Source organism: Stegostoma tigrinum, chromosome 5 (assembly GCF_030684315.1).
Source record: "Stegostoma tigrinum isolate sSteTig4 chromosome 5, sSteTig4.hap1, whole genome shotgun sequence".
NCBI classification, from domain to species: domain Eukaryota; kingdom Metazoa; phylum Chordata; class Chondrichthyes; order Orectolobiformes; family Stegostomatidae; genus Stegostoma; species Stegostoma tigrinum.
In genome coordinates this window covers 50,615,167-50,642,292 of record NC_081358.1, presented here as the reverse complement: position 1 = coordinate 50,642,292, position 27,126 = coordinate 50,615,167, and the positions used below count along the sequence as shown (strand labels likewise).

The window sequence follows — 27,126 nt, the reverse complement described above, 5'->3', positions numbered from 1 at the left end:
ATAGTCTCTTATCATTCCAAAAGTGCAGTGCTCCGGCTCAGACCGAACTAGTGATTTATACAAGTTCAGCGTAACTTCCTCACTCTTGTACTCTGTGCTATTATTTATATAGCCTAGTTTGCTGTATACTTTGTTAACTACTTTCTCAATCTGTCCTGCCACCTTTAATGGCTTATGCACATGTACGTCAAAGTCTCTGTGCTTCTTTCAAATCGTGCTTTCATTTTATATTTTCTCTCCATGTTCTTCATACTGAGATGTATCATTTCAGTTATGAGGATAGAGTCAAGAATTTGGGATCCTTCTTGAAAAGAAGAAGGCTGAGAGGAAATTTGATAGAGGTTTTCAAAATCGTGAGCAGGTTGAGTAAATGGATAGGAAGAAGCTGTTCAGGCTCGTAAAAAGAAAAGTAAAATAGGTGGCATAAATTTGAAGTGATGTGCACAAGAAGCAAGAGTGATATGAGAAAATACTTTTCTATATCATGAGTAGTGGAGGCATTTTCAATGGAGTTATTCAAGAGAGCAGCGCATGCTTTTTAGGATAGTAATGGAGTGCAAGGATATGGGGAAAAGGCAGGATATTGGCACTTGGTAGCAGAATTGGTGCAGGCATGATGGGTCAAACAGCTGCCTTTTGCACTATAATAGTTCTATGATCTATAACTTCACATTTCTTCTTATTAACCTTTGTCTGCACAGCAGCTTCAAGATTCCACGTATGCTGATCAACATGTCAGCATATCGATTTATGGTTTTAAGTCATCACTTTTCATGGACCTCAGAGGTCCATGCACCAAACAAAGAATTATAGAGGTTATTGGTCACCTATCCACTCATTTCACCAACTTGTCCTCACAGTCAAATTTCTTCCAAGTTTCATGGCATGTATAAACTTTGAAACTGTTCCGCACACAAAACATCCAGGTCATTAAGGTATATCTGGAAAAGTAAGGGTCCCAAGACTGATCCTGGACATCTCCTGCAATCTGGTAAGCGTGTACTAACCATTACTCATTTCCTGTCACTAGCCAATTTCAAGTGCATGTTGCTACTGTCCCTTTTAATCAAAAACTGTAGTTTTGCTTACATATCTGTTGTGCAACGCTGTATCAGATGCCTTTTGAAAATACACATATACCACATCAACAACGTTACCCTCATCAACACCATTTCTAACCTCTTCCAAAAAGCTCCAAGTTAGTTAAACATTGTTTTCCCTTAAGAAACCCTTGCTAATGTTCCTTAATTAATCTGCAATTGCCTGTGACAGTGTTAATTTTATTATGAATTACTGTAAGTTTTTCCACCACCAAATTTAAACTGACTGGCCTGCAATTGCTGAGCTTATTTTTAAACCCATTTTTGAACAAGAGTGTAACATTTCAAATTCTTCAGTTCTCTAGCACCACACAAGGAAAAACACTATGGCTGGTGCTTGTGCAATTTTGCACTCTTATGTCCGTCAATATCCATGGATTCATTTCATAAGTTCTGTTGCCTGATTGACATTTTAAGGACGACAGCCTAAAAGTGCCAACTCCTTTTCAGTTTAAACCCCTCTGATGTCTGAATTAATTCCTTGTCCACATGGCTCAGTTAATGTCTTCTTCCGTGGTAAAGATTGAGGCAAAGTATTTAATACCTCCAGCAAGCATTCTGCCTCCATGCGTAAATCTGCTTTTTGGTCCCCCGCTGATCCTGCTCCTCCTTTAACTGTTTAGGTCTGTTGAAGACTTAGCGATTCTGTTTTATGTTTGTTACCAATCTCTCTCTATTTGCTTTTTCACCTCTTTTGTAAACCCCCCACATTTACTATGGTTCCCAATTGTATTTCCTAACTGATGGCTGTCATAAGTACACATTTCTTTTCTTAATGTCCATCTCTTTTGTCATTCAGGAAGCTCTGAATTTGTTGCTGTACTTTTCCATTTCAAGACAATGTTCCCATTGAATGTTCCTGTTGTTCATCTATCACTTTTCCTACCAGCCATTGACTCATATTTATTCAGCACAGGGTCTGTCCTTAAACCAAAAAATTTAGCTCTCCCTCACTTAGTTATTTTTACTGATTTGTTCTTTATTATTTTCCATAAACATTCTAAACCTTATGTTACAATGATCACAGTCCCATACATGTTCTCCTACTGACAATTACTGATAGGTGCAAGAACCACCTCATTCCCAAGAGCCAGGCACAACAGTGCCTGCTCTCTCATTGAAATTGACATATGCTATTGGAGAAAATTTTCCTGAACGTACTATAGAAACTTGTTCCCTCTAATTGCTAATTAAAATAATTACTTTGGCCAAACACGTTCTATCCTTGACCCCTTTGGGACATGCATTTTCTCCAGCACTGCGATGTTCCCAGTAATTGAGACCATCTCCCTCTCTTTTCCTTCCTTTCTCATCTTTTCTGCATCCAGGAATATTTAACACCTAGTGCTTCTCTGTGCTAGGTCTTTTGTTAGAACTATAATATTATATTTCAACATGACAGTTTATTCCTGTAACTTGGTGATTACTACTTTTGAGGTCCTGATTGCTAATTTCCTGCGTAGCTGCCTAAATTCTAACTGCAGGACAACATTCATCTTTCTGCTTTAGTCATTTGTACAATATGGACGATGATTTCTGCTGTTCATCTTCCCCAGCAGGTTTCCTTGCAGCCACTTCTGGGCATCCTTGACCCTGGCACCAGGGAGCTATTAGCACATCACTATGCTTTCCCAACAACAGTGGGGGAGAAAAGCTTTTGCAGGCTGACAATATGTTGAAATTTAGTTTCACCAAGCTTTGATATATTACTTCGTATGTCTCTCATTAGCCGCCAAAAATGTTTTGGCCAGTTGTAATAAAGAAAATAATTGACCTGTGGCGTATGGCAATTTCAGTTTAAAACCTACAAACAAGCTCAGTGTTAGGCATAAAAAAAATCCATATCTCATTCTTAAATGTCAAAATTGGTCTAAACTTAAAGTAATCAATTTATTCAATGGAACCTAATGGATAACACCATTTGGAAGTGAATTAAGTTGGTAACAGGAAATAGAAAAGCTGTGAGGAATCCTAGAAATAAGGTGAAACAAAGTCAAGCATTGAGTGTGCCTTGAATGTGGAATGATGTCAAAAAGAAAAAAATTGAGGGCACTCCACCTGAATGCACACAGTATTCGCAAATACGTGATCTGAAAGCAAAAGTTAAGAGAAATGATTATGATGTAATTTAGAAATACAGAAACATGGCTGTATGGCGACCATGACTGCGAACTGAATATTCAAGAATGTTTGACATAAAGGAAGGAGGGACAAGAAGGAAATGCAGGGAGAGTTACACTCATAATATGAGATGTTCAGTACATCAGTAAAGGAGAATCTCAAATTAAATAAAATGTGTGGAATCTGGTGGAACTAAGAAATAGCGAGTGGTAGCAGACACTGGTTGGAGTTATTTTTCGACCTCCAGTGGTCTACGTAGTAGCCGTCGTGTGGGATATAGTCTAAATAAGAAAATGAAAGAAGCTTGAAGCCTCAGCAACACTAATCAGAAATGACAAGGTGTGGAGCTGGATGAACACAGCAGGCCAGGCAGCATCAGAGGAGCAGCAAAGCTGACGTTTCGGGCCTAGACCCTTCTTCAGAAACGGGGAGGGGAAGGGGTGTCTGAAATAATTAGACAGAGGGGAAGGCAGTGATAAAAGGTGGATAGTGGAGCAGATAGGTGGAGAGAAGACGGACAGATCAAGGAGGCAGGAATGAAGCTAGTAAAGGTGAGTGTAGGTAGGGAGCTGGGATGGGGGTTGAGTTGGGTGTTAGTGACTTGGAACAGTGTTAGATGATAAGGAAAAGAGACTTCTTGTATAACACTAAAGTTGGATGAGCTACTTTGTTAAACTGCTGCAATCCATGCAGAGTAGGGAGTTCCAGGATTTTGACTGAACAGTGGTATGGTAATGGCAGTATGTTTCCAAGTCAGGATGGTGTGTGGTTTGTATGGGTACTTGCAGGTGGTGATGCTCCTATGAATCTGTTGCCTTGTCTTTCTTCGTGTTAGAACTCATGGGTTTGGAAGGTGTTGCTGCAGTCCACCTTTTGGATGGCGCACTCACCGCCACTGTTATGTAACTGGTGGAGGGAGTGAATGTTCAGAAAGGTGAATCGGATGCCTATTGTATCTTGAAGCTGCACTCATCCAAGCAACTAGTGAGCATTCCTGACTCATGCCATCTGTTTAGTGAGTCAGAAGGTGAGTCAGGAATTACACACTGCAGAATTCCTTATGTCTGACCTGCTGTTGTATTTACAGTATTTATAAAGTGGTCAAGTTCAGTTTCTGGTTAGTCGTAAATCCTGGAAGTCAATATCAAGGTATTCAGTAAAGATAAAGCCATTGAGTGTCAAGGAAAATGAAAATAGTTATTGTTTGACTCGGGCATTTTGCAAATGTTACTTGGCAGTGAATGTATTCCAGGTTTTGCTACATGTGGATAGGACTAAACCTATAGCTGTAAAGTGCTAAATGGTACTGGACATGTGCAGCAATCCCTACTTTCAAATTTATGGTGGAGGGAAGATCATTGAAGTAGCAGAAGATGGTTAGACTTAGGACACTCCCCTAAGGAAAACTCGCAGAGGCGTTCTGGTTATGAGATGATCAGCCTTCTACAACCACAGTCATTTTCTTCGTGCTAACTATAACTCAAAACAGTGAAGGCTTTTTTTTGTTCTTTCATGGGAAGTTCGAGCTGCTGGGATGATCAGCATTTGTTGCCCTTGAGAAGATGACCATGAGCTCTTTATTTTTCACCTCTTCCCCTACCCAATTTCAAGTGGCTCATTTTTCCAAGGCTGCTTAATATCACACTCACTCAACTGTTGATTTTCAAGGGCTGCCATTCTCACCTCCATCCTGGAGCTCAACTCTTTTGACCATGTTCAAAGTATTTAAATGTTTTTATGATGCGATATGAAATACAAGGACTATTTTGGGATATTAGTTAAACCATCAGTGATTTTAAAACAGGTCAGATGTATGGCGTTTCTTGAATAATAGAATGTGGTCTTATTGACTGAACAAAATCATCCATGCTGTTTGTAGCACTAATAATTATAAGATATTGCCTATTCAAGCTGGCATCTTTGTTTTAAGAGTAAGCCCCAGTTGAAAGTTCTCATCCTTCATCATGAATAGAAGAAAATTCAATTGACAAAACACAGTCGACCTATAGGTAAGAATAGCTTCTTACACGGCTCATCAGGAGAATTTTTTTACAAAGCAAAGTTCCTAGATTGGAGACCAATAAAGTCCTTAAAGTTGAACCACTTCCTTTCTTGGACCAGGCTGTATTAAGTCCAGGAAACTTTTCAAGATATGTCTCTTTTCCTTATCATCTAACACTGTTCCAAGTCACTGACACCTAGTATTGGTAACAAATTACACACTACTGAGTGCACTTACTCTTCAGAAAGTTGGTTCACTGTTTCCAATGAGAATTCCTTCTTCTAATATAAGACATAGGAGCAGAAGTAGACATTCAGCCCATCCAGTATGCTCTGCCATTCAGTTCGACCTTGGCAGATTAAATAATCCTTAGTTCCACTTTCCTGCATTTTCCCCAATAACCCTTATTTTCTTCATGGATTAAAAAAGAGAGGACCTGTTCTCTCTGAACTTTCAAACTGCTGCATGTGACAAAATGGTTTACAATGCAGCAGTTAGGAAACTTGAAGTCCTGTTGCAATGCACTCGCATTGTTGTGACGGCAACAGAATAAATGCAAGTCCCTAGCCCTAACAATTTTGCTGGTTTCTAACAAATTTCATGTCAAGATATGTTTTGAGAAAAATCTTCACATCATTGTGTAAAAGAAAAAGGAAATGAATTATTAATTTGAGAAATTAGTCAGTCATTGTGCACCCTTGCTTGCAAGATAGCATTACTTTGAACGTCGGTCCATTACATGAATATAACTGCGAAAGCAATAATTTTCGATCTACACAAAAAAAAAAATTTGGACAAAGATCAAAGTTCTAATAAAAATCCTGTAAATTAAAACAGAATTTGATTTATTCCACCCACATAAACTAATACCTTAAGGTTTTAGGAAAATAATTTTTGAAAAATGACCTTACAGACTTTTTTTAAAAAGCTAGGAATCAATTTCGATAAAATTCAGTTATTTGGTTCGCTAAAACCCACCAGTTTCAACCACTGGTATAACTTGTTGGTGCAGGAATAGCATTACCACATAGTGGCACAAGTAAATAATTTTGGCGTTCACCAAGCCTGAGTATCAGTCCCAGTGCATTTCTGTTGCGCAATCCGAAAATACAGAAAAAAAATGCGTTTTTTGACTTCTGGTACATTCTTAGTTTCCATTGTCATGAAACCTGGACCTGTAAGTGTCTGTTTCATGAAATGGTTCCATGGTTTCAGTATTATGCAAAAACATAATAAAAGCAAAATACTGCGGATGCTAGCGAGCCAAACAAAAACGGAAGCTGCTGGATAAACCCATCTTCAGAACAGATGCTCTATCAGACTGTTGAAACATTCCTGCTTGGGAGAAGGAAGAATTTGTGTCAAAGCAGTGCTCTTTGATTTTGCATATTTGTGTATTAATTCAAAGCTTAAACAGCATTGCCTTTCAATATATTCAACTCTAAAGGAACGTTAAATAATTATTACAGTGTATATTTTGTTGTCAGTAGTACGATAACAGCATGAAAACCGCGCAATGCTCTATGGACAGCTCTCACACATTGTGAGTACAGCACTACTTAGCTGCTTCTTAAACAGCAAGAAGCACTGAGATCAGGAACTTGCATAGGATTTCAAGTTAGCCATGACAGTTTTGTGCAGTTCATCAGCAGTTTAACGGTGACCTGTTAGTTTGAATTGTGCAATAGGAGTTCTATCTATACTCTTAAAAAACACATTTCACACATTCCCTGCAGAGTGGAAGCAGGCTATTCAGCCTGTGGAGTCCACACTGACCTCAAGAGTAACTTGAGCCAGACTTTATAAAAGATCTTTAAGGGAACACTTAGGAGGCAGCGATCATAGTGTGGTAGAGTTCAGTCTGCAGTTTGAAAGAGAGAAGGCAAAATCGGATGTAATGGTGTTACAGTTAAATAAAGGTAATTACAGGGGCATGAGAGAGGAACTGACGAAAATCGACTGGATGCAAAGCCTAGCGGGAAAGAGAGTAGAGCAACAATGGCAGGAGTTTCTGGGTGTAATTGAGGACACAATACAGAGGTTCATCCCAAAGAAAAAAAAGATTATCGGGGGGGGGGAGCGTGGATTACACAGCCATGGCTGACAAAGGAAGTCAGGAAATGTATCAAAGAAAAAGAGACAGCCTATAAGGTGGCCAAGAGCATTGGGAAATCAGAAGATTGGGAAGGCTACAAAAACAGAGGATAACAAAGAGAGAAATAAGGAAGGAGAGGATGAAATATGAAGGTAGACTAGCCAGTAATATTAGCAATAATAGTAAAAATTTCTTTCAATACATAAGAAACAAATGAGAGGCAAAAATAGACATTGGACTGCTCTAAATTGATACTGGAAGGCTAATGATGGTAGATAAGGAAATAGCTGAAGCACTTAATAAGTACTTTGCGTCAGTTTTCACAGTGGAAGACATGAGTAATATCCCAACAATTAAGGAGAGTCAAGGGGCAGAGTTGAGTATGGTAGGCATTACAAAACAAAATGTGCTAGAAAAGCTATAAGGCCTAAAAATTGATAAATCTCTTCGCCTCAGTGGGCTATATCCTAGAGTTTTAAGGGAGGTGGCTGAGGAAATACGGGAGGCGTTGTTCGTGATCTTTCAAAAGTCACTAGAGTCAGGGAAAGTCCCAGATGATTGGAAAATCGCTGTTGTAATCCCCTTGTTTAAGAAAGGATCAAGGCAAAAGATGGAAAATTATAGGCCGATTAGCCTAACCTCAGTTGTTGGTAAAATTCTAGAATCCCTTGTTAAGGATGAGATTTAATGGATGTCATTTATCTAGACTTCCAAAAGGCCTTTGATAAGGTGCCTCACGGGAGGCTGCTGAGTAAGGTGAGGGCCCATAGTGTTCAAGATGAGGTACTAGCATGGATTGAGGAATGGCTGTCTGACAGAAGGCAGACAGTTGGGATAAAAGGCTCTTTTTTGGAATGGCAACCGGTGTCAATTGGTGTCCCACAGGTTTCAGTGTTGGGGTCGCAGCTGTTCACTTTATATATTAACGATCTGGATGACGGGACTGGGGGCATTCTGGCGAAGCTTGCTGATGATACGAAGATAGGTGGACAGGCAGGTAGTACTGAGGAGGTGAGGAGGCTGCAGAAAGATTTAGACAGTTTAGGAGAGTGGTCCAGGAAATGGCTGATGAAATTCAACGTGAGCAAATGCAAGGTCTTGCACTTTGGAAAGAAGAATACAGGCATGGACTATTTTCTAAACAATGAGAAAATTCATAAAGCTAAAGTACAAAGGGATCTGGGAGTGCTAGTCCAGGATTCTCTAAAGGTTAACTTGCAGGTTGAGTCCGTGATTAAGAAAACTTACAAGATAATGCATGGCTTAGAAAATGTCGACGCTGGGAAGTTGTTTCCATTAGGTGGGGAAACTAGGACCCGTGGGCACAGCCTTAGAATTAGAGGGGGTCAATTTAGAACGGAAATCAGGAGACATTTCTTCAGCCAGAGTGTGGTGGGCCTGTGGAATTCATTGCCACGGAGCGCAGTGGAGGCCGGGACGTTAAATGTCTTCAAGGCAGAGATTAATAAATTCTTGATCTTGCAAGGAATCAAGGGCTACGGGGAGAGTGCAGGTGAGTGGAGTTGAAATGCCCATGAGCCATGATTAAATGGCAGAGTGGACTCGATGGGCCGAATGTCCTTACTTCCACCCCTATGTCTTATGGTCTTAACCCCCACCCAAGCCAGTCCCTGTAATCCTGCACTTACCATGGCTAATCCACTGAACATGCATGACCCTGAATACTCTGAGCAATTCAGCATGATCAATCTACCTAACCCGCACATCTTTGGACCATGGAGGAACCTGGAGCACACAGGAAACCCACGCAGGCACCGGGAGAATGTGCGAACTCTACACAGTTGGTTGCCCAAGGTTGGATCAAATCCAACAGTACTAACCACTGAGCCACCATGCCGCCCATACATTATCATTATCATTTCATCCCTTTCCCAATTTCTTGAGAGTCCGTCAGACTAATGAGCACAGCCAATTTAACTATAAGTGGCATTTGGCAAAAAGGATCTCATGCTTACAGCTACCAGGTGCCCATAAATGAAATCTGCTGTATATTCAATGTCCGAATAAAAATCATTGAGTTTTAAAGATCATATAAATTCATTGACAAGTAATCTGTTTACCAACACAAGTTACACGATTGTAGTTATACTAATTTTGTATTCAGCGTGGAAATTGGAAAATAGGCACTTAGCGCTAAATGAAAAAGTTGTGTACTTAATACAGCAAAAATGCTGCAGCTGAACTTGTAATATCTTTATGATACGTATCTTCTCCTGTGCCAAAGATGTTCTGTTTTCATGCTTAAGTTTAATGCTGCAGTTGTTGACAATGACAGATGCATTCTTTGTATGCAGTCTTAATAATCATGACTTCTCTTCAAAGGCAAAGAACAAAATCCGCCGAGTAAAAACCATATATGACTGCCAAGCTGACAATGACGATGAACTTACCTTTATTGAGGGAGAAGTGATTGTTGTAACCGGTGAAGAGGACCAGGAGTGGTGGGTAAGTCTCAAGAGCAATTGTCTTAGAATGTTCAACTTTGGAACTTTTTATTAGCATTTTGTGCAATTAAAACAACTTTTTTAAAGGCAGCCCTAAAAGGTTTGTATCATGTCTTTATATTAGAACTGTGAAAATGAGACAACCATCATTATCAGCCAGAATCTTATCAAATGATGGAGCAAGCTTGGAGCTGAATGGTCCCACTCCTAATTTATATGTTTGCATGTATTCATGAAGAACCATTTCCATATCCTCTACCTCAATAGAGAGATTACTGTCATGGTCCTTACTGAGCTGTACTGTTTCTTTAGTTTACTCTTGCTTTTAATATATTTACATTATCATTATCATTTCATCCCTTTCCCAGGAAATTCTCTAAGTATTCCTTAATTTTATTTGCCAATATTTTTTCATGACCTTGCTGTTTTATCTGACACCTATACTTCTTACATTTTTTGTATGTTTTTTGCAGCAACAAGTCCTTAATATTTGTCGTAAACTTAAGTTTTATTTATTCTACCCTTTTTCTTTAGGAGAACAAACTTGCTTTGACCACTCACTTGATCTTTTTTCCGATTGCTTCTAACTGATCATTTACTTCAAATAGCTGCCTACAGTCCATTTTGACTAAATCACAAACTTCAGATTACTAAAATTAACTTCTAACTGGTAACTTTTATTCTGGATCTCCTTTTACATGTCAACTTCAAATACAACTGAATTATAATAACTTCCACAGATGGATGGAGGGTTTGAGCTATCTGGAGAGTCTGAATAGGCTGGAGCTATTTTCCCTGGAGCCTCGGAGGCTGAGGGATGACCTTAGAGGTTTTTAAAATCATGAGTGACACGGATAGGGTGAATAGTCAAGGTCTTTTCCCCAGGTTAAGGGAGTCCATAACTAGAGGGCTTAGGTTTAAGGTGAGAGGGGAAAGATTTAAAAAGGGACCTAAGGGGCAACCTTTTCACACAGAGGGTGGTGTGCATATGCAATGAACCAGAGGAAGTGGTGGAAGCTGATAGGATAATAACATTTCAAAAGGCATCTGGACAGGGATATGAATAGGAAGGATTTAGAGGAATATTAGGCACATGCTGGCAAATGGGACTAGATTAATTTAGGTATCTGGTCAGCATCTAGGAGTTGGACCAAAAAGCCTGTTTCAGTGTTGTACATGCTTATGACTATAAGTGCTGTCCAATGATGGCCATTCCCCAGCTTCATTACCTAAAACAAAATCACGAATCACACTCCTGTGCCTTGCTCAGTGCCAGCTAAAATGTTCTCCTGAATGTACATTTAGAATTCTTTGCCTTTAAAACTAATTCTGTGCCAGTTAATATTGTGGTACTTGCCTCATATTTTTGAGCTCTAAAGGGTTGGCGTATTTATTTGCTCTTTTGTCTGCTTCTGACTGTTTAAGCGTCTATCTTTTGTTTTTAGCAATTTCAAGATTGTCAGCAAGAGAGCTATGAGTGAGATGAGAAACTTCTTTCGTTGGTTGTTAAGATTTGGAATGCAGTGGAGACGGATTCAATATGAGGTGTTCAAAGAAAAATTAGTATATATTTGAAAGTGATGATGGATTCAGAATTGGTTGGCTGGATTCAGAATTGGTTGGCTTGGATTCAGAAGTGGTTGGCTGACAGGAGGCAGAGAGTGGTTGTAGATGGTAAGTATTCTGCCTGGAGGTCAGTGCTGAGTGCTGTCCTGCCGGGCTCTGCTCTTTGTAGTTTTTATAAATGACTTGGATGAGGAGGTTGAGGGGTGGGTTAGTATGTTTGCTGATGACACAAAGGTTGGAGGTGCTGTTGATAGTATCGAGGGCTATTGCAGGCTTCAGCGAGACATTGACAGAATGCAGAGTTGGGCTGAGAAATGGCAGATGGAGTTCACCCTGGATAAATGCGAAGTGATGCATTTTGGAAGGTCGAACCTAAATGCTGAATATAGGATTAAAGGCAGGATTCTCGGCAGTGTGGAGGAACAGCGTGATCTTGGTGTTCAAGTGCATAGCTCCCTCAAAGTTGCCACCCAGGTGGATAAGGTTGTTAAGAAAGTATATGGTGTTTTGGTTTTCATGAACAGGGGAATCGATTTTAAGAGCCGCGAGGTTATGCTGCAGCTCTTACAAAACCCTGGTGAGACCACACTTGGAATATTGTGTCCAGTTCTGGTCACCCTATTATAGGAAAGATGTGGAGGCTTTGGAGAGGGTGCAAAGGAGGTTTACCAGGATGCTGCCTGGACTGGAGGGCTTGTCTTACGAGGAGAGGTTGACTGAGCTCGGACTTTTCTCTCTGGAGAGAAGGAGGAAGAGAGGTGACCTGATCGAGGTGTACAAGGTAATGAGAGGCATTGATAGAGTCGATAGCCAGAGACTTTTCCTCAGGGCAGGATTGACTGCCACGAGGGGTCATAGTTTTAAGGTGTTCGGAGGAAGGTATAGAGGAGACGTCAGAGGGAGGTTCTTCACCCAGAGAGTTGTGAGCGCTTGGAATAGTTTGCCAGTGGTAGTCATGGAAGCGGAGTCATTAGTGACATTTAAGCGACTGCTGGACATGCACGTGGACAGCAGTGAATTGAGGGGAATGTAGGTTAGGTTATTTTATTTTTGGATTAGGAATATTCCACGGCACAACATCGTGGGCTGAAGGGCCTGTACTGTGCTGTACTTTTCTATGTTCTATGTTCTATGTAAATGCATGTCAATAACCATGGCCAACCAGAGAGTCTTAACAAATCTCCTTGATTTTAGTGATATTACCACTGTTTAACTGGCTGTCAGCAGCACCCTGGGGTTACCATTGACAATGAGCTCAACTGAATTAACTATATAAATGCTGTGACTACAAGAATGGGTCAACTGCTGTGAATTCTGCAGTAAACAACTCTTCCTGATTCCTCAAAGCCTGTCCACTATCTATAGGCACAAGTGTGATAGAATACTCGCCACTTTCTTGCAAAGTGCAGCTCTCAAGAACATTCAAAAGCTTAGCATTGCTCAGGGCAAAGCAGAAAACTTATTCAGCACTCCATCAGTCCTTAAAACATTCGCTACCTCTACAACGCCCCGCTTCACTATTTACCATCTATGAGAAGCACTGTAGTGATGTGCCAAGCCTCCTTCGAAAGTATCTTCCAAACCTTGACTTCTAACAGCCAGAAGAACAAGGGCAACAAACACATTGAAACCATCTGCATGTTCCCTTCCAAGTTACACACTATCCTGACTTAGAGCTAAAATACCATTCAATTGCTGTTGATAATTCTTTGCCCTTTTCTTGACATCTGATGATGGGCAGCAAATATTGGCCTTAACAATGATGCCCATATTCCTCAAAGAAGGAAAAAGAATTACTCTTCCAGTCTATGACTTTATCCTCTGGCTTAATCCATTTGTCCTCATTTAATGATCCTTTTATCATTTCATCTCTCCTGACAGGTATAAATACTTCATTAATCAGGTATTGCAATCATCCCACTTTTTCAATCTTTCTCCAAAATCCTGTAATGAAATGTTGAGCTACCTTCCTTTCAGTCATATCTCAATAATAGCTAAAAACATACCCCATGTGTCTAACTGTGTACATAGCTCATCTGCAGCACTCCCAAGAAGAATAGAGGTATGGACTATTTTCTAAATGGGGAGAAAATTCAGAAGTCTGAAGTGCAAAGAGACTTGGGAGTTCTAGTCCAGGAGTCTCTCAAGGTAAACCTGCAGGTTGAGATAGTAGTTAGGAAGGCAAATGCGACTTTGGCATTTAGTTTGAGAGGACTTGAATGTGAAAACAGGGATGTACTTCTGAGGCTGTATATGGCTCTGGCCAGGCCACATTTGGAGAATTGTGCACAGTTTTGGGCTCCATATCTCAGTAAAGATGTACTGGCCCTGGAGCAGTTCAGAGGATGTTCCCGAGAATCGCCCAAGGAATGAAAAGCTTAACATATGAGGAACGTTTGAGGACTCTGGGTCTATACTCGATGGAGTTTAGAAGGATGAGGAGGAATCTAATTGAAACTTAGAAAATACCGAATGGCCTGGACAGAGTGGACAATGGAAAGATGTTTCCATTGGTATGAGAAACTAGGATCCAAGGGCAAAGCCTTAGAGTAAATGGAAGACCTTTTAGAACAGAAATGAGGAGAAACTTCTTCAACCAGAGTGGTGAATCTATGGAATTCATTGCCACAGAAGGCTGTGGAGACCAGGTCTCTAAGTGTATTTAAGACGGAAATAGATAGGTTCTTGATTGTCAAGTGGATCAAGGGTTACGGGGAGAAAGCAGGACAATGGGATTGAGAAACTTTTCAGCCACAATCAAATGGTGGAGCATACTGAATAGGCTGAAAGGCCTAATTTCTCCTCCTGTGTCCTTTTGTGTTGTGGTCACTCTGTTCCTGAGAATCCCCACAAACGATGAAATTCACGAGTGTAGACCTCATTAAAAATTGCATTTACATAACTTTTATCAGGTATTGATTTTTGTTGGTAGCATTTCTTTGGTGCAGGTAAGTGAATTTGTGGATACAGAAAAGTTTACAGTACATACCAAAATGCCCCTGTGGCTAATGCTCTGGCCTTAGTCTTCTCTGCCTTCTAACGAGATTTATAAGCTTCTGTCTTCCTTTTCCAACTATGTTGCTTTTGAATGTAGTCTGAAGTTCCCACCCTGTCCACTTCTAGTCCAAGATAATGTCCACCTAGTGGTATTTACTTTCACTTGAAAGAATTTAGTGAATCAGTTTTTATTGCATGAGCCAGCAACTTGTTCACCAGATCTACTATTCACTTGGAAAATACTCATTTCTTAATATTGCTGTGCCATTGCATAATATAAAAGTGAGACTCCCTATTCTGAACTACTCAGTAGAAACAGTTAGTTTACAGAAACACAGTTTAGTCCTTTCAAAGTGAAAATTGTCGTCATACCAGCAGACCATCAGAGAGAGGTGACTAGTGATGAATTTAGAACAGTACCATGCTTCAAAGGGTGAAGTCGAGAAGACAGTTTTCCTGGTGACTTCAGCTAGCACTCAGATTAAACCTGCATTGTTGGTGTCACCAAGTGGTCCAGCGAACTGTGCTAATCGACCCTTCCACCATTTGATCAAAACACTTTCAACATCACTATTTCTCTCAAGTATGATATTTTAAACTAGATATGAATCATGTGATCGCCCCTTGAATCCTTTCCAAAGCCCCAGTGTTACCCACACAATGTGTGACGACCAAAATTAGCCACCATATTCTAACTGAGGCATAACTGTGGTTTTGTACAAGGACAAAATTATGTGCTTTGTTTATAAAAATGAAATGCCTGCAAATGTACTTCAGTAGCTAATTTTTGGTCATGAATTGTTTTAGACTGATGAACTAATTGTGAGGTAGGAGATCCCCAACTGTTCTTAGGATCAGAATCCCTACAAGTGTGGAAGTATGCCATTTGGCCTATCAAGTCCACACCAACCCTCCAAAGAGCATCCCACCAGGACCCACACCCCTAAATTGTCTCTGTAACCCTGCATTTCCCATGGGTAATTTAGCATGGCCAATCCACTTCCACATCTTTGGACTGAGAGAGGAAATCAGAGCACCAGAAGGACACACACGCATGCAGTGCTAACCCCGAGCCACCATGCTGCTTTGTTTTTAGTTGAGAGAGGTGGATAGTGTCCAGATGATGGAAATAAGGGAATAAAATATGGTACATCAGAGTTCAATACGCAACTGAAACAATAGAGCTGCTATTGCACATCTCTTAATGATTGATCCATGGAGACATTGGTGGATGGCACAGTGAAGGCTAACCATTGTTGGTACATGACCAGGCGAGAAAAATTTAGTTTACCATTCCAGCTGAGGTTGCCTCCTTACTTTCTCCCTACGATTAGAAGATAATTGCAAATCAAAAACACGCAAGATGCTCATCAGGATGGAGCATCACGGAGTCATAGAGGTCTAAAGCACAGAAAGAGGCCCTTAGACACAGGCTGTACCAGTCAAAAACAACCACTTAACTATTCCAGTCCCATTTCCCAGCACTTGGTTCTATGGGTATATAAAGAGATGGTAGCTGAACTAAGTGCAAGACCTTTGGATGGTGCAACTGGGGAACAAGTAATAGTGAACTAAGAAATGCAGATAATTGAAACCAATGTTATGCATGATTTTCATAGTAGAGGACACTGTAAATATCAGAAATATAACAGATGTGCGAGAAAAGATTGAGGGATGAAGCATTTGAGAAGCTAATACACTTCCATCCAGTAAAGAAATCCTTTGAGTCTTGAAACATTTAAATATAATGTTGACTTAAAGAAATGTAGAGGCAGAAATCAAATCCTGTGAAATAATGACCCATATTTTGGGAAAACATTGGGAGCTGGGTTAAGTTGAAAGAGGGGGATATAAAGTAATACAGAACAAAGCAAGTGAAATAAATCTTTCCTTAAGTCAGCTCCCAAACCACTGACCAATATGCTACCATGATTAGGAAAATACTAATATATTACATTCCACGTCACTAATACAAGACAAAAGTAAAAGTTATGCTTAGGTATATTTGCATGATAATTTGATTTCTTTTCATACTTTCATAGCCTCAGCACTGCTCAGCAAATTATTCACAAAACTATCTCCAGTGAGATATTTAATAACTGCTAATACAGTGTAGGATGGTGGAAAATGGAGGGCTAAGGTGGAGGAGTCCAAAAGCAGAGGGCTTAGGTTTACGGTGAGAGGGGAAAGATTTAAAGAAAATCCTGAATGGTAACTTCTTCACGCAGAGGGTGCTGCGTGTATGGAATGAGTTGTCAGAGGAAGTGGTGGAGGCGGATATAAATTATAATATTTAAGAGGTATTTGATTAGTATATAAATAGGAACGGTTCAGAATGATACAGGCCAACTACTGGTAAATGGGACTAGGTCAGATTGGAATGTCTGGTTGGTGTGGATGAGTTGAACTGAAGAGTTTCTGTGCTATATGACTGATGATTGACTTTTCCAGCCTTGGATCTAGGGAAATGTGTGCCAGGTGCTTTCCAGGGAATGTGAGGTTCACCTTCATCAAGTATTCCTGCAATGAGGTGGGAGGAAAGATATGTTAGTGAATTTACCTTGTGCATTTCACTTGGTAACACTGCTAAAACCAGATATTATGGAAGTGTAATGGGTCTGATTATAATAATCACTGCACCTTACATTTGCAGCATTAGCATTAAGAATTGCTGTCCTCTGGAACACATGAAGAACTAAAGCTTATTCAATTAAGTGTCAGTTATACATGTGGCTATTCCTTACTAGACTCTAAAACATACAAGAAATTTCCAGACAAACATGAACTCACCTGACATTCAAACCTTCTTGAAGGTCTCATTGCCTCTTCACTAATGTCAACTTCAGCATCTGAGTTCCAGCAAAGATGCCGACTCAAGACAGATCAGGGATCCAAATTTGGACTTTTTGTCCAACGCAGCCTAAGAACACAACTGCATTCCCTCATTCAATAAAAAGATTGCATTTGAATTCGTGTGCAGTTAAAAACCAAAATTGCAGTCACAAATGTTGCTCTGAGCACATTATAGTATGAAGGCAGAAAGACCATAGAGTTGATGAGCTGCAATGGTAGTGCTGCATGAACTCAGGAGCGACATGATGACTTGGCAGTGGGAACTCGCCATTGTTCATCAGGTCTCTCCCCAGTTTCAGTTAACACACTATGCAGAGAATTTTATTTTAAAGACGTCCAAAAAGTGCTCATCTGGCAGATGTTCTGCTCAATGGGAATCCTTTTGGTGTTAAGGCCAATTCTAGTACCCTTCTCAACTACAGTTACCACAGCAAACAAATAATATCTCATCCATTCTTCATGGCCAAAGGCTTGATGACCCCAGGAATGGCTTGACGAAGGATGACTATGTCTTGCACACACCTACGCAGGGTGAAGTTTTTAGTGGGAATCATGATCAACGTTACTACTAAAACAAGTTCAGCACAGAATGGAAATTCAATCTGGGAAGCTCCTGGTCAGTATGACTTAACATTTCACTAAATTTGCAGTGCTTTTGAGGATCAATGTAGAGGCCTACTTATGGATTTTGATGAGGTCATACATCACCCTTCTCCAGTGGCAAATTTCCAGTCCCCTTGCAGTCCCTAAATCCTGTAGTATTTTCACAGCGTCATTCACAGTTATAGAATTTGGACTATTCATTAGTTGCGACAGAAAATCTGAAGTCATAATGTCAGAACCAACAGACAATGAGCCAAGGACATATCTTTGTGCAAATCACACACATTGTTATTGGCACAAGTATACAGTGAGGATTAAACAAAAATACTTAATGTTTGCACTTTAGGTACAAGAGAAAATATTTGCATCTTGAGATACTAAACCTTCATTTCCTCAATTTTGACAGATTGGCTATATTGAGGGGCAACCTGACAGAAGTGGTGTCTTTCCAGTGTCCTTCGTGCACATTTTATCTGATTAACATCCTACGATCTCCAACGTCACAGATTCACAACTGTGGATGCTTCCATCTGATGTTGTAAAGTGGCTGAAACTTGCTTATTCCTGTGCATATTTTGTACATAGATGATCAAGAAAATCATTTGAAACCCACCTTGTGAGGTGACTGTAAATATTGTTACTTGCCTTTGCCAGTATTATAATAGCCTTGGAACCAGGCACACCATATCTGGTGTACTGCAGCCATCCATGGCAACTAGCACTTACTAATATTACCTATGCTGTTGATGGGATACATCTGCCTGCTTGTCAGATTTATAGGCAGCCTCATTTAGTAATTTAACTATATAAGCTTGACTTTTGTTCTTGACATCATCTCAGTATTCTAAATAAAGTTAAAAATAGTGGTTTTGCTGAGAATAGGTTCAGGTTTCAGTTTGCACTGATCCTTTTTGTCCTTCTGCTTTTAACATGGATGCTGCGCATACTCTCTTAATGTACTCATGGGATTATATGTGGTTTTGATTGTAAGTGATCAGACAAAGTTACTTGAGAATGAATGACTGGGAAACTTGTTAAAGTTTCTTTTACCTCATCTGAGGGCCGTGTTGAGACCTCGTAAGGATTTACAACCTGTTACAGATAAAAATCTGTTGACAGATGGAAGCTACTATAAAAACAGCCTTTAAGACGATCCGTTGAGAATAATTGAAAATTCAAAATTTATTTTCAGTTCTTCCAGGTCTGCTGTTAGGGATTGAAAGCAGTGCTTGCATAACCCTTTTGAGGGTTAGGTTTTCTGGGATGGAAAATTTCCATTTCTGTCTTACCTATTGACTTTTTAAATGTTATTAACCTAAATAAATAGGTTAAGTTCTATCTCAATCATCATTTCATTGTATTGGTTTAATTTATACTAAGATTTGGAAATCTCTGAAGAGTCTATGATTTTAGATATGGTTGGTCGAATTACAGGACATTAGCACAAACAAGTCCAGTTTTAGCTGTCATGAAAAGGAACCTCACTGCCTCCTGCAACAGAAATGGATGGCCTTAACTCTTCGCAGTGGTAACAACACCTAGGAGAGTAGGTCCTCAAAAGTTGATGTTTAGTCACAGATGCTCATTCAAGCAGTAAACAGTGCAAAAGCAACTGTACATATATTATCCAATGTGTGCAGTTATCAATTTTAAATATATACATTGTATTACATATGTTTACAACATTTGAAATAGTACATCATTGCATGTAAAACTGTAAGCTGAAGATACTGTTCTAATACTTGCTAATTCTCCCTCTTTGTTCTTTTAAATACGTTACCATTGGACACTATAAAAGTGCAGTTTCATTGCATGTATGACTTTGACATTTACTGTTTCAGATGCAGCATACATTTACATGAAACAGATCTTGACTTTGAATATATTAACTTAAATCATTGTATGAATAATTGACCTTTCTTGAGGGAGAGGGGACTATATATGTTTTTAAACAAAATACTTACTAATTCAAACAGATTACTTCTGTTCTGTGTCATAGAGAATGAATTGCATTCTTTACACAATTCTTACACTGCTTGGAGAACAAAAGTGACAGTGACTCTTTAGGTTGCTTAAGGCTTCAGTAACTATACTGCTTCATATTCATTGCTGAAATTCATTTTAGAGACCAAAAAAAAACACATTCTGTAAGGAGTCTACTTACATTTCGTACCTGGCTAAGAAAAAGGTAGATTTTGATATGATTCTTAAAATATTTGGTTAGTTAGTGTGAAGTTAAGCTTAACTCTAATGACAACTGACTATATTCTTTAAAAGGATGTAATTTAATTCTTAATAAAAAGGTACTTATTTCAAGTAAGTTTAGATAAAGAGTAAATAATTAAATTGAATTACCTGTATTAAGCCTTCTGGCCTGGTGCCACAGTGGTCTTGTACAATACTGAACTGTTACCAGTACACTTACGTTGAAATGTTCAGTTCCACAGAATGTGGATAGGCCCCAAATCTTAACCAGAAATTTGAAATTTTCAGTTTTTAATTTTTTCTTCATTTTGATTTCAAGTGGAAGTGTGAACAAGCTATCGATGGTGGACTTTGTAATAAGTTCATTTACAGGTAGTTGCCATAGTTAATGCATCAGATTGCCAGAGTTTGTTACAACTCAGTGCATAATCATCAACAGCTGAAGATAAATATTTGATTGATCACATTCAGAAATATGAACAGATTATGCATCAAGCTACAATTCTGCTACTGTTTATAAATGGATAACTTCTAACAATGATAAACAACTTGCAGATTTTAGTACTTTGCTCTGGTTCTTTCAATGATGTATCTATCTTATCCTTGATTAGACTTCCCCTTAATTATGTACTCAGTAAATCAGGTGGTACAGTCAACCTACTGAATGTAAAAGGTGTGCTATATAACCACAGCTTACTCTATCACATGTTTGCATTCTTTATGTACAAAAATTGCTACGGAAAGATAAGCAAAATATTTATGTTCCAATGTTATATTGCAACATAAAATCCTATTAAGTATTATAAACTGAATGAATTTACTTTCTCATTTGTTCCATCAAAATTGCAAAAACTGGATATATCCTATGTATATGTTTTCCATTACCCAAGGCCTATACAGCAAATCAGTCAAAGTATTGTCAACCATTAGGGCAAAATTTTGTTAATTACTCAATAATTTGGCGTTAATTTCACTATTAGAATTATCAAACAACAGAAATGGCATGAAACAATTCAATCACTTGAATTGCAGACTTTCAATTCATAAGAAAAGTTTAATCACTAACTCTGCCTTAAATATATACAATTGACATTGTATTTTGAAAGTGTCAGTTTGTTAGCGAGTTTTGAGAAGATTTGTAGCTCAGGTTGAGGTTCTGGATGTAAGTTTGCTCGCAGAGCTGGAAGGTTTGTTTTCAGACATTTTGTCACCATTCTAGGTAACATCATCAGTGAGCCCCCAGTGAAGCACTGGTGTTATGTCCCGCTTTCTATTTATGTGTTTAGGTTTCCTTGGGTTGGTGATGCCATTTCTTGTGTTGGTGATGTAATTTCCTGTTCTTTTTCTCAGAGTGGTAGATGGGCTCCAAGTCAGTGTGTTTGTTGATGGAGTTCCGGTTGGAATGCCATGCTTCTGGGAATTCTCGTGCGTGTCTCTGTTTGGCTTGTCCAAGGATGGATGTGTTGTCCCAATGAAAGTGGTGTCCTTCCTCATCTGTATGTAGGGATACTAGTGATAGCGGTCATGTCTTTTTGTGGCTAGTTGATGTTCATGTATCCTGGTGGCTAGCTTTCTGCCTGTTTGTCCAATGTAGTGTTTGTCACAGTTCTTGCAAGGTATTTTGTAAATGATGTTCGTGTTGCTTGTTGTCTGTATAGGGTCTTTTAAGTTCATTAGCTGCTGTTTCAGTGTGTTGGTGGGTTTGTGGGCTACCATGATGCCAAGAGGTCTGAGTAGTTGGGCAGTCATTTCCGAGATGTCTTTGATGTAGGGGAGAGTGGTTATGGTTTTTGGGCAGGTTTTGCCTTTTTGTTTGGGTTTGCTGCTGAGAAATCGGCGGACTGTGTTCATAGGGTACCCGTTCTTTTTGAATATGCTCTATAGGTGATTTTCTTCTGCTCTTTGTAGTTCCTCTGTGCTGTAGTGTGTGGTGGCTGGTTGAAATAATGTTCTAGTGCAGCTTCGTTTGTGGGTGTTGGGATGGTTGCTCCTGTAGTTCAGTATTTGGTCCGTATGTGTTGTTTTCCTGTAGACGCTGGTTTGAAGTTCCCCATTGACTGTTCGCTCTACTGTGATATCTAGGAATGGCAGTTTGTTGTTGTTTTCCTCCTTTTGTGAATGTTATGCCAGTAACGGTATTATTGATGGTCTTGAAGGTTTCCTCTAATTTGTTTCATTTAGTGATGACAAAGGTGTCATCCATGTAGCGGACCCAAAGTTTGGGTTGGATGATTGGCAGAGCTGTTTGTTCGAGTCTCTGCATTACTGCCTCTGCTAAGAACCCTGATATCGGAGATCCCATGGGTGTACCGTTGGTTTGTCTGTAGGTTTTGTTATTGAAAGTGAAGTGGGTGGTAAGCCATAGGTCCACTAGCTTGATGATGCTGTCCTTGCTGATGAGGTTGGTGGTGTCTGGTGTATGTGTCTTCGGTTCTTCTAATAGTGTAGTCAGTGTTTCTTTGGCCCAGTTGATGTTGGTGGATGTGAACAGGGCTGTTACGTCAAAGGAGACCATTATTTCATCCTCTTCTATCTTAATGTCTTTGGTGTTCAGGAATTCTTGGGTGGAGTGAATGGAGTGGCATGAGTCTTCTACTAGATGTTTTAGCCTTTGGTGTAGTTGCTTGGCTAATCTGTACATTTGGTGTTCCAGGTAGTGAGACTATGGGTCTGAGGGGGGCTCCTGGTTTGTGAATTTTGGGTAGTCCTAGAAGCGTGGTGTGTTGGATCCATCTGGTTTCATTTTTTGGAAGTCTCTCTTGTTTAATTCTCCAGATTTTTAAAGTTTCTTGAGTAAGGCTGTGATTCGGTTCTCTAGTTGTGGAGTCGGGTCTATCGCCACCTGTTGGTAAGCGTCGGTATCTGCAAGCAGTGCGTTCGCTTTCTCAGTCTATTCAGTTTAAAATGACTGTAGGATAACGGTGTTTTTATCTGTTTTGAGTCCTTCTGGTGCTTTCCTTTCTTCTGTATTGAGTGTGTTTTCTTCCTTTTTCCTGCTTAATGTTGGTGCGACTGTCTGTCTGATGGTTTGCTGGGTTTCTTCTGTGAGCTCGTTATCTTTCAGTGTTGTTTCTAATGCTGCTAAGAAATCTTTCTTGTCCGCGTCCTGGAACTTGTAATTTAATGCTCTTACTAAGACGGTTTTTTCAGTGTCTGTTAATGGTCAGTCAGATAAGTTTTTTATCCATGCTTCTGTGTTGTCTGTGTTGTTATTTTGTCTGAATTTGTCTAGTTTTTTCTGCAGGTCTAGTTTTTTCATTTTCAGTGTTTGCCGCTGTCTAATGTCTATGGCTCGTTGTACCGTGTCTGTCCATTCATGGTCTGTCACGTTAGTGAGTCAAGTTTTTTGGCAGGAAATTTCCCGGTTGTATTTACGGAGTCTGTTGCGGGCATCGTTGATCATTTCTCCAAGCATCCTGCAGCCGTTTTGCTCAGCTTTTCTTTTGGCTAGTGGGGTGTTAAGGGGAGGCTTGTATTTAAGACATTTAGGTAGTACCTGTTTCCTTAGGCATTCATGTAGGAAGTACAGTTGTTCGCGGGTGGCACTCTGTCGGATGGCATTGGTTTCCCTAAACACATAAAAAGAAAGCGAGACATAACACCAGCGCTTCACCGGAGGCTCACTGATGATGTTACCTAGAATGGTGACGAAACGTCTGAAAACAAACCTTCCAGCTCAGCGAGCAAACTTACATCCAGTGTGTCAATTTGTAGCTGGAACCATTGCAATCATGCTAACAGTTTTGCCACTATGTAAATGAATTGCTCAGTTCCAGCTAGTGAACTGAAATTTGTACTGTTGTGACCAGATGAGATGGGGTAGTTAGTCTGCTGTTCTTTTAATCCCTTCTTGGTTAGTCACAAATTTTTAATTTCTTCTCACATGTACCTTTAATCGTGTTATAATTAAAATATAGCAATTTTGAAAATTAAAGGAGCCAATTACAAGGCTTCCTTGAATAAAGGAAGAGGAATTTTATTACACACCATAAATAAAACAAACAAATATAGTTTAAAATGATAATGTCTGGTACTGGCAGGAAGAATTAAAGGTGATATAAGCTTAAGTCCCTTAATGTGAGACCACAGTTGTTTAATGTTTGACTTTATCCTCAAAAGTCTGTCGCCATCTGAGTTTTCAGTGACTGTTTCCCTCCTTTAAATTTTAACCTTTAACTGTGCATGGTTTTCAACATGCAAGAACAAGGCTTCTAGTCCTGCATGTTACCAAGTATTTATTTCTGACCCTCTGCTGCTCCAAGTGTCAAAACTGTATTCCCAAATCTGGCTCCTGTTGTCTCACCAAGCTGGATACACCACAGGCAACCTTTCACATTCAGTATGTGAAATTAGGAGATACTAATGGAGTCAACTGACGCACTTGAATTGCACCTTATTTTGTTCAAAGGAGTGTTAGAGGTAAATCTAATTTGTCATTTAAGCTCTCTTTGTATTCATTTGATGGAATACAGAGGCAAAAGCATTTGAATTAGTTTTGTTTCCTGCAATAAGCTAGTCTTAAAATAGACAATTTTCTTTAAGATTTGAAGAAAATCCATTTTTGTATTTTGATAAAGCTGTTAATCATGTATTTCAAGTTGAACCTTCAAATGTATATAAACTCAACTAAAATATTGATTTGTTGGCTTTGCCTCATAAATATGGAACATGCAAGTTTTTTCCCCTGCATGTCACCATGGGAACTTCAACATTTGAGGGAAAAAACCTCTCTTCCACTAGAATATAATTCTAGGCAACATTCAACCTCATACCTCCATGCATAATATTTTCTGCAAGCTAAGAATACTACCAGCTGAGTTCTGCTGGTCTGGGAAGTAAAAAAGTGATAAAGTGCAAATTTTTGTCTTACAGTTCAAAGGCTTACAACACTAAGCCAAAGAAATTTTGCTTTTCCTTATTTAAATGTCAACTCTAGAAAGGTTTCTTAAAATGGCTTTTTATGAAACTGCTTTCATTGAAATTTTCCAGAAGAATTGGGGCAATGGGATAAGTACTTCCATCACATGGTACTGCATAACTTGAATATTACCAAAAGTTTTCAAAGCTTTATCTTGCCCTGATAGAAGAATTTCAGGTGATAAGTACAAAATGTTTGTTTGGCAAATGAAAAGCAAAAGAACTGCAGATGCTGAAAATCAGAAACAAAAACAGAAGTAGCTGGAAAAGCTCAGTCAGTCTGGCAACATCTGTCAGTGGACCAGAAATGCTAACTGATTTTCTGCACAAATGCTGTTAGATCTGCTCAGCTTTTCCAGCTACTTCTGTTTTTGTTCAGACATTGGTTGTTAAGTCTATTCTGGTTGGCTGAGTTAGTGCCATAGGAGAAAGCAATAGGAAGTTATAGGCTCCGTGTGTTTCAGGACATTTCAAAACAGGTGAAAGGCTTGAACATATGCCTTTCATTTTCAGCAAAAGTGTCTGTCACTTTTGACTATGTAATTTTGATAGCGCAGCTAATAACAAACAGAATTGGTCCAGCAAGTGCTGCTTACGTTGTAAAATCAGAAACTATTGTGAAAGCACAAATCAGGTCTAATAGCATCTGTGAAGAGAAACCAGTTAACATTTCAGGTCTGCTGACCCTTCCTCAGAACTGAGGAAAGGTCACTGGATGTGAAACATTAATTGATTTCTCTTCATAGATGCTACCTGAGCTTTTCAGTAATTTTTGATTTATATAGCTTGCAGTTTTGTTCTATAACAAAACCATCTGGTAGATATTGTTTTGGATAATCAGAATCTAAAGAAGTGTTTTGTCTATTTCATGAGATCACCACACCTTCACAACTAAGATATGGTAAGCCTGGCCAGTGCATGGTGGCTATTGTCCTGCAGATAAAAATGGAACTGAGTAATGTTCACTTTGCATTAAGCAAGTGGCTTGAGGTTTATTTCCAAGATGTAAGATCAAAACCAAAGACCGACATTGTAGTTTGCAAAGCTAAGTAACTTGACAAGTGAGGGTATGTTTGCAGATAACAGTCTAAGAAATCATGTGTGGATTTCTCAAACATGAGGAATTGAGATCCTATAGTCAAAGCATATGTAAGAGATCCCTGTATTCAGCTACAAACTTGTCTGAGGTATGCAGGTAGCAGGTTAGAATTCTTACATCGAGTTGTTTCTCCTAGCACTGCTATCACCTTTTTTTTAAAAAGGTGTTAAATGCAAAACAGTACTTATTTCTGTGACCCCCTCTGTTTGACTTGGGTCTTGAACCAGAGCCAAAACTCCATTGGATATCAGTAGTGAAAGTAGTTGTGACCAACTACCCTTCTCACTATATAATCCTCCTTCCTTGTGCCCTGTCCTCACTAGTTGTATGAAGCTGCTGTGTATGGAAAGACTGGAGGAAATGTACTGAGGTGTGTCAGTATCATTAAAGTGTAGCTTAGTACCACTGCTGAGAAAGCCCTTAAGCACATAACTGCTAGGTGGTGAAGAGACCAAGAGAGGTAAAGGCTATAAAGCCTTAGTTTTGCTACCAAAAAGCTAAGTTTGCTGGGGACAGATGCCTGTTAAAACACTAAAAACAGGCTATGATTGTTATATACATACATTCTTAGAGATATTGCATAGATCTAGAAATAACCTCTGTGTACTTACTGCTCCGTGGCCAGCAGTTCAGTGATATACCAGGAGCAGCATCAGATACCAAGAGAGGTCAGCCTCCTTAAACTACACTGGACTACTTGCACACCAAGCCAACCAGGAAAGTCTTCCACAAAAGGTCAGATCTGTGTAATCTTAACAGGAGAGGAGTGAACAATCAAGCATTCACTGGAGGTGGTAGCTCCACAAAAAGTCCATTCTCAAGGAGCCTTGTGGACAAAAGGGCAGAAAATCTTTTGTAAGCATCTTCAATTAGATGCACACTTTGTCTTCAGAGATCCACAGCAGAGATGCCAGCCTTCAGCCAATTACATTCATTCCCAGGAGGAAGAAACAGGTAGAGGTACTAGACACTGTGTGACTACTATATTCTAGCAATGCTGAATACCCTGTAATCTAAAACCAGCTCTGCCACTAACCAAACCATTACATTTATTCCAATCATTTACCTGGAAGTGTTGTAACTGTGGAAAGTTTCTAACCCAA

The 27,126-nt window shown here is 39.4% G+C and overlaps 1 protein-coding gene across 10 annotated transcripts in view; it reads left to right on the top strand.

Moving 5' to 3' along the window:
• The window catches only part of LOC125451568 (arf-GAP with SH3 domain, ANK repeat and PH domain-containing protein 1-like), a 313,433-nt gene extending 292,221 nt beyond the window's left edge, over window positions 1-21,212 (top strand). For all 10 annotated transcript variants that reach the window (XM_059645972.1, XM_059645968.1, XM_059645973.1 and 7 more), the window contains 2 exons: window positions 9,662-9,784; window positions 18,209-21,212. In XM_059645972.1, the coding sequence (XP_059501955.1) occupies window positions 9,662-9,784; window positions 18,209-18,283 (198 nt within the window). In that variant the 3' untranslated portion in view covers window positions 18,284-21,212. The remainder of the gene's footprint in view (window positions 1-9,661; window positions 9,785-18,208) is intronic.
• The last annotated feature ends 5,914 nt before the right edge of the window (window positions 21,213-27,126 follow it).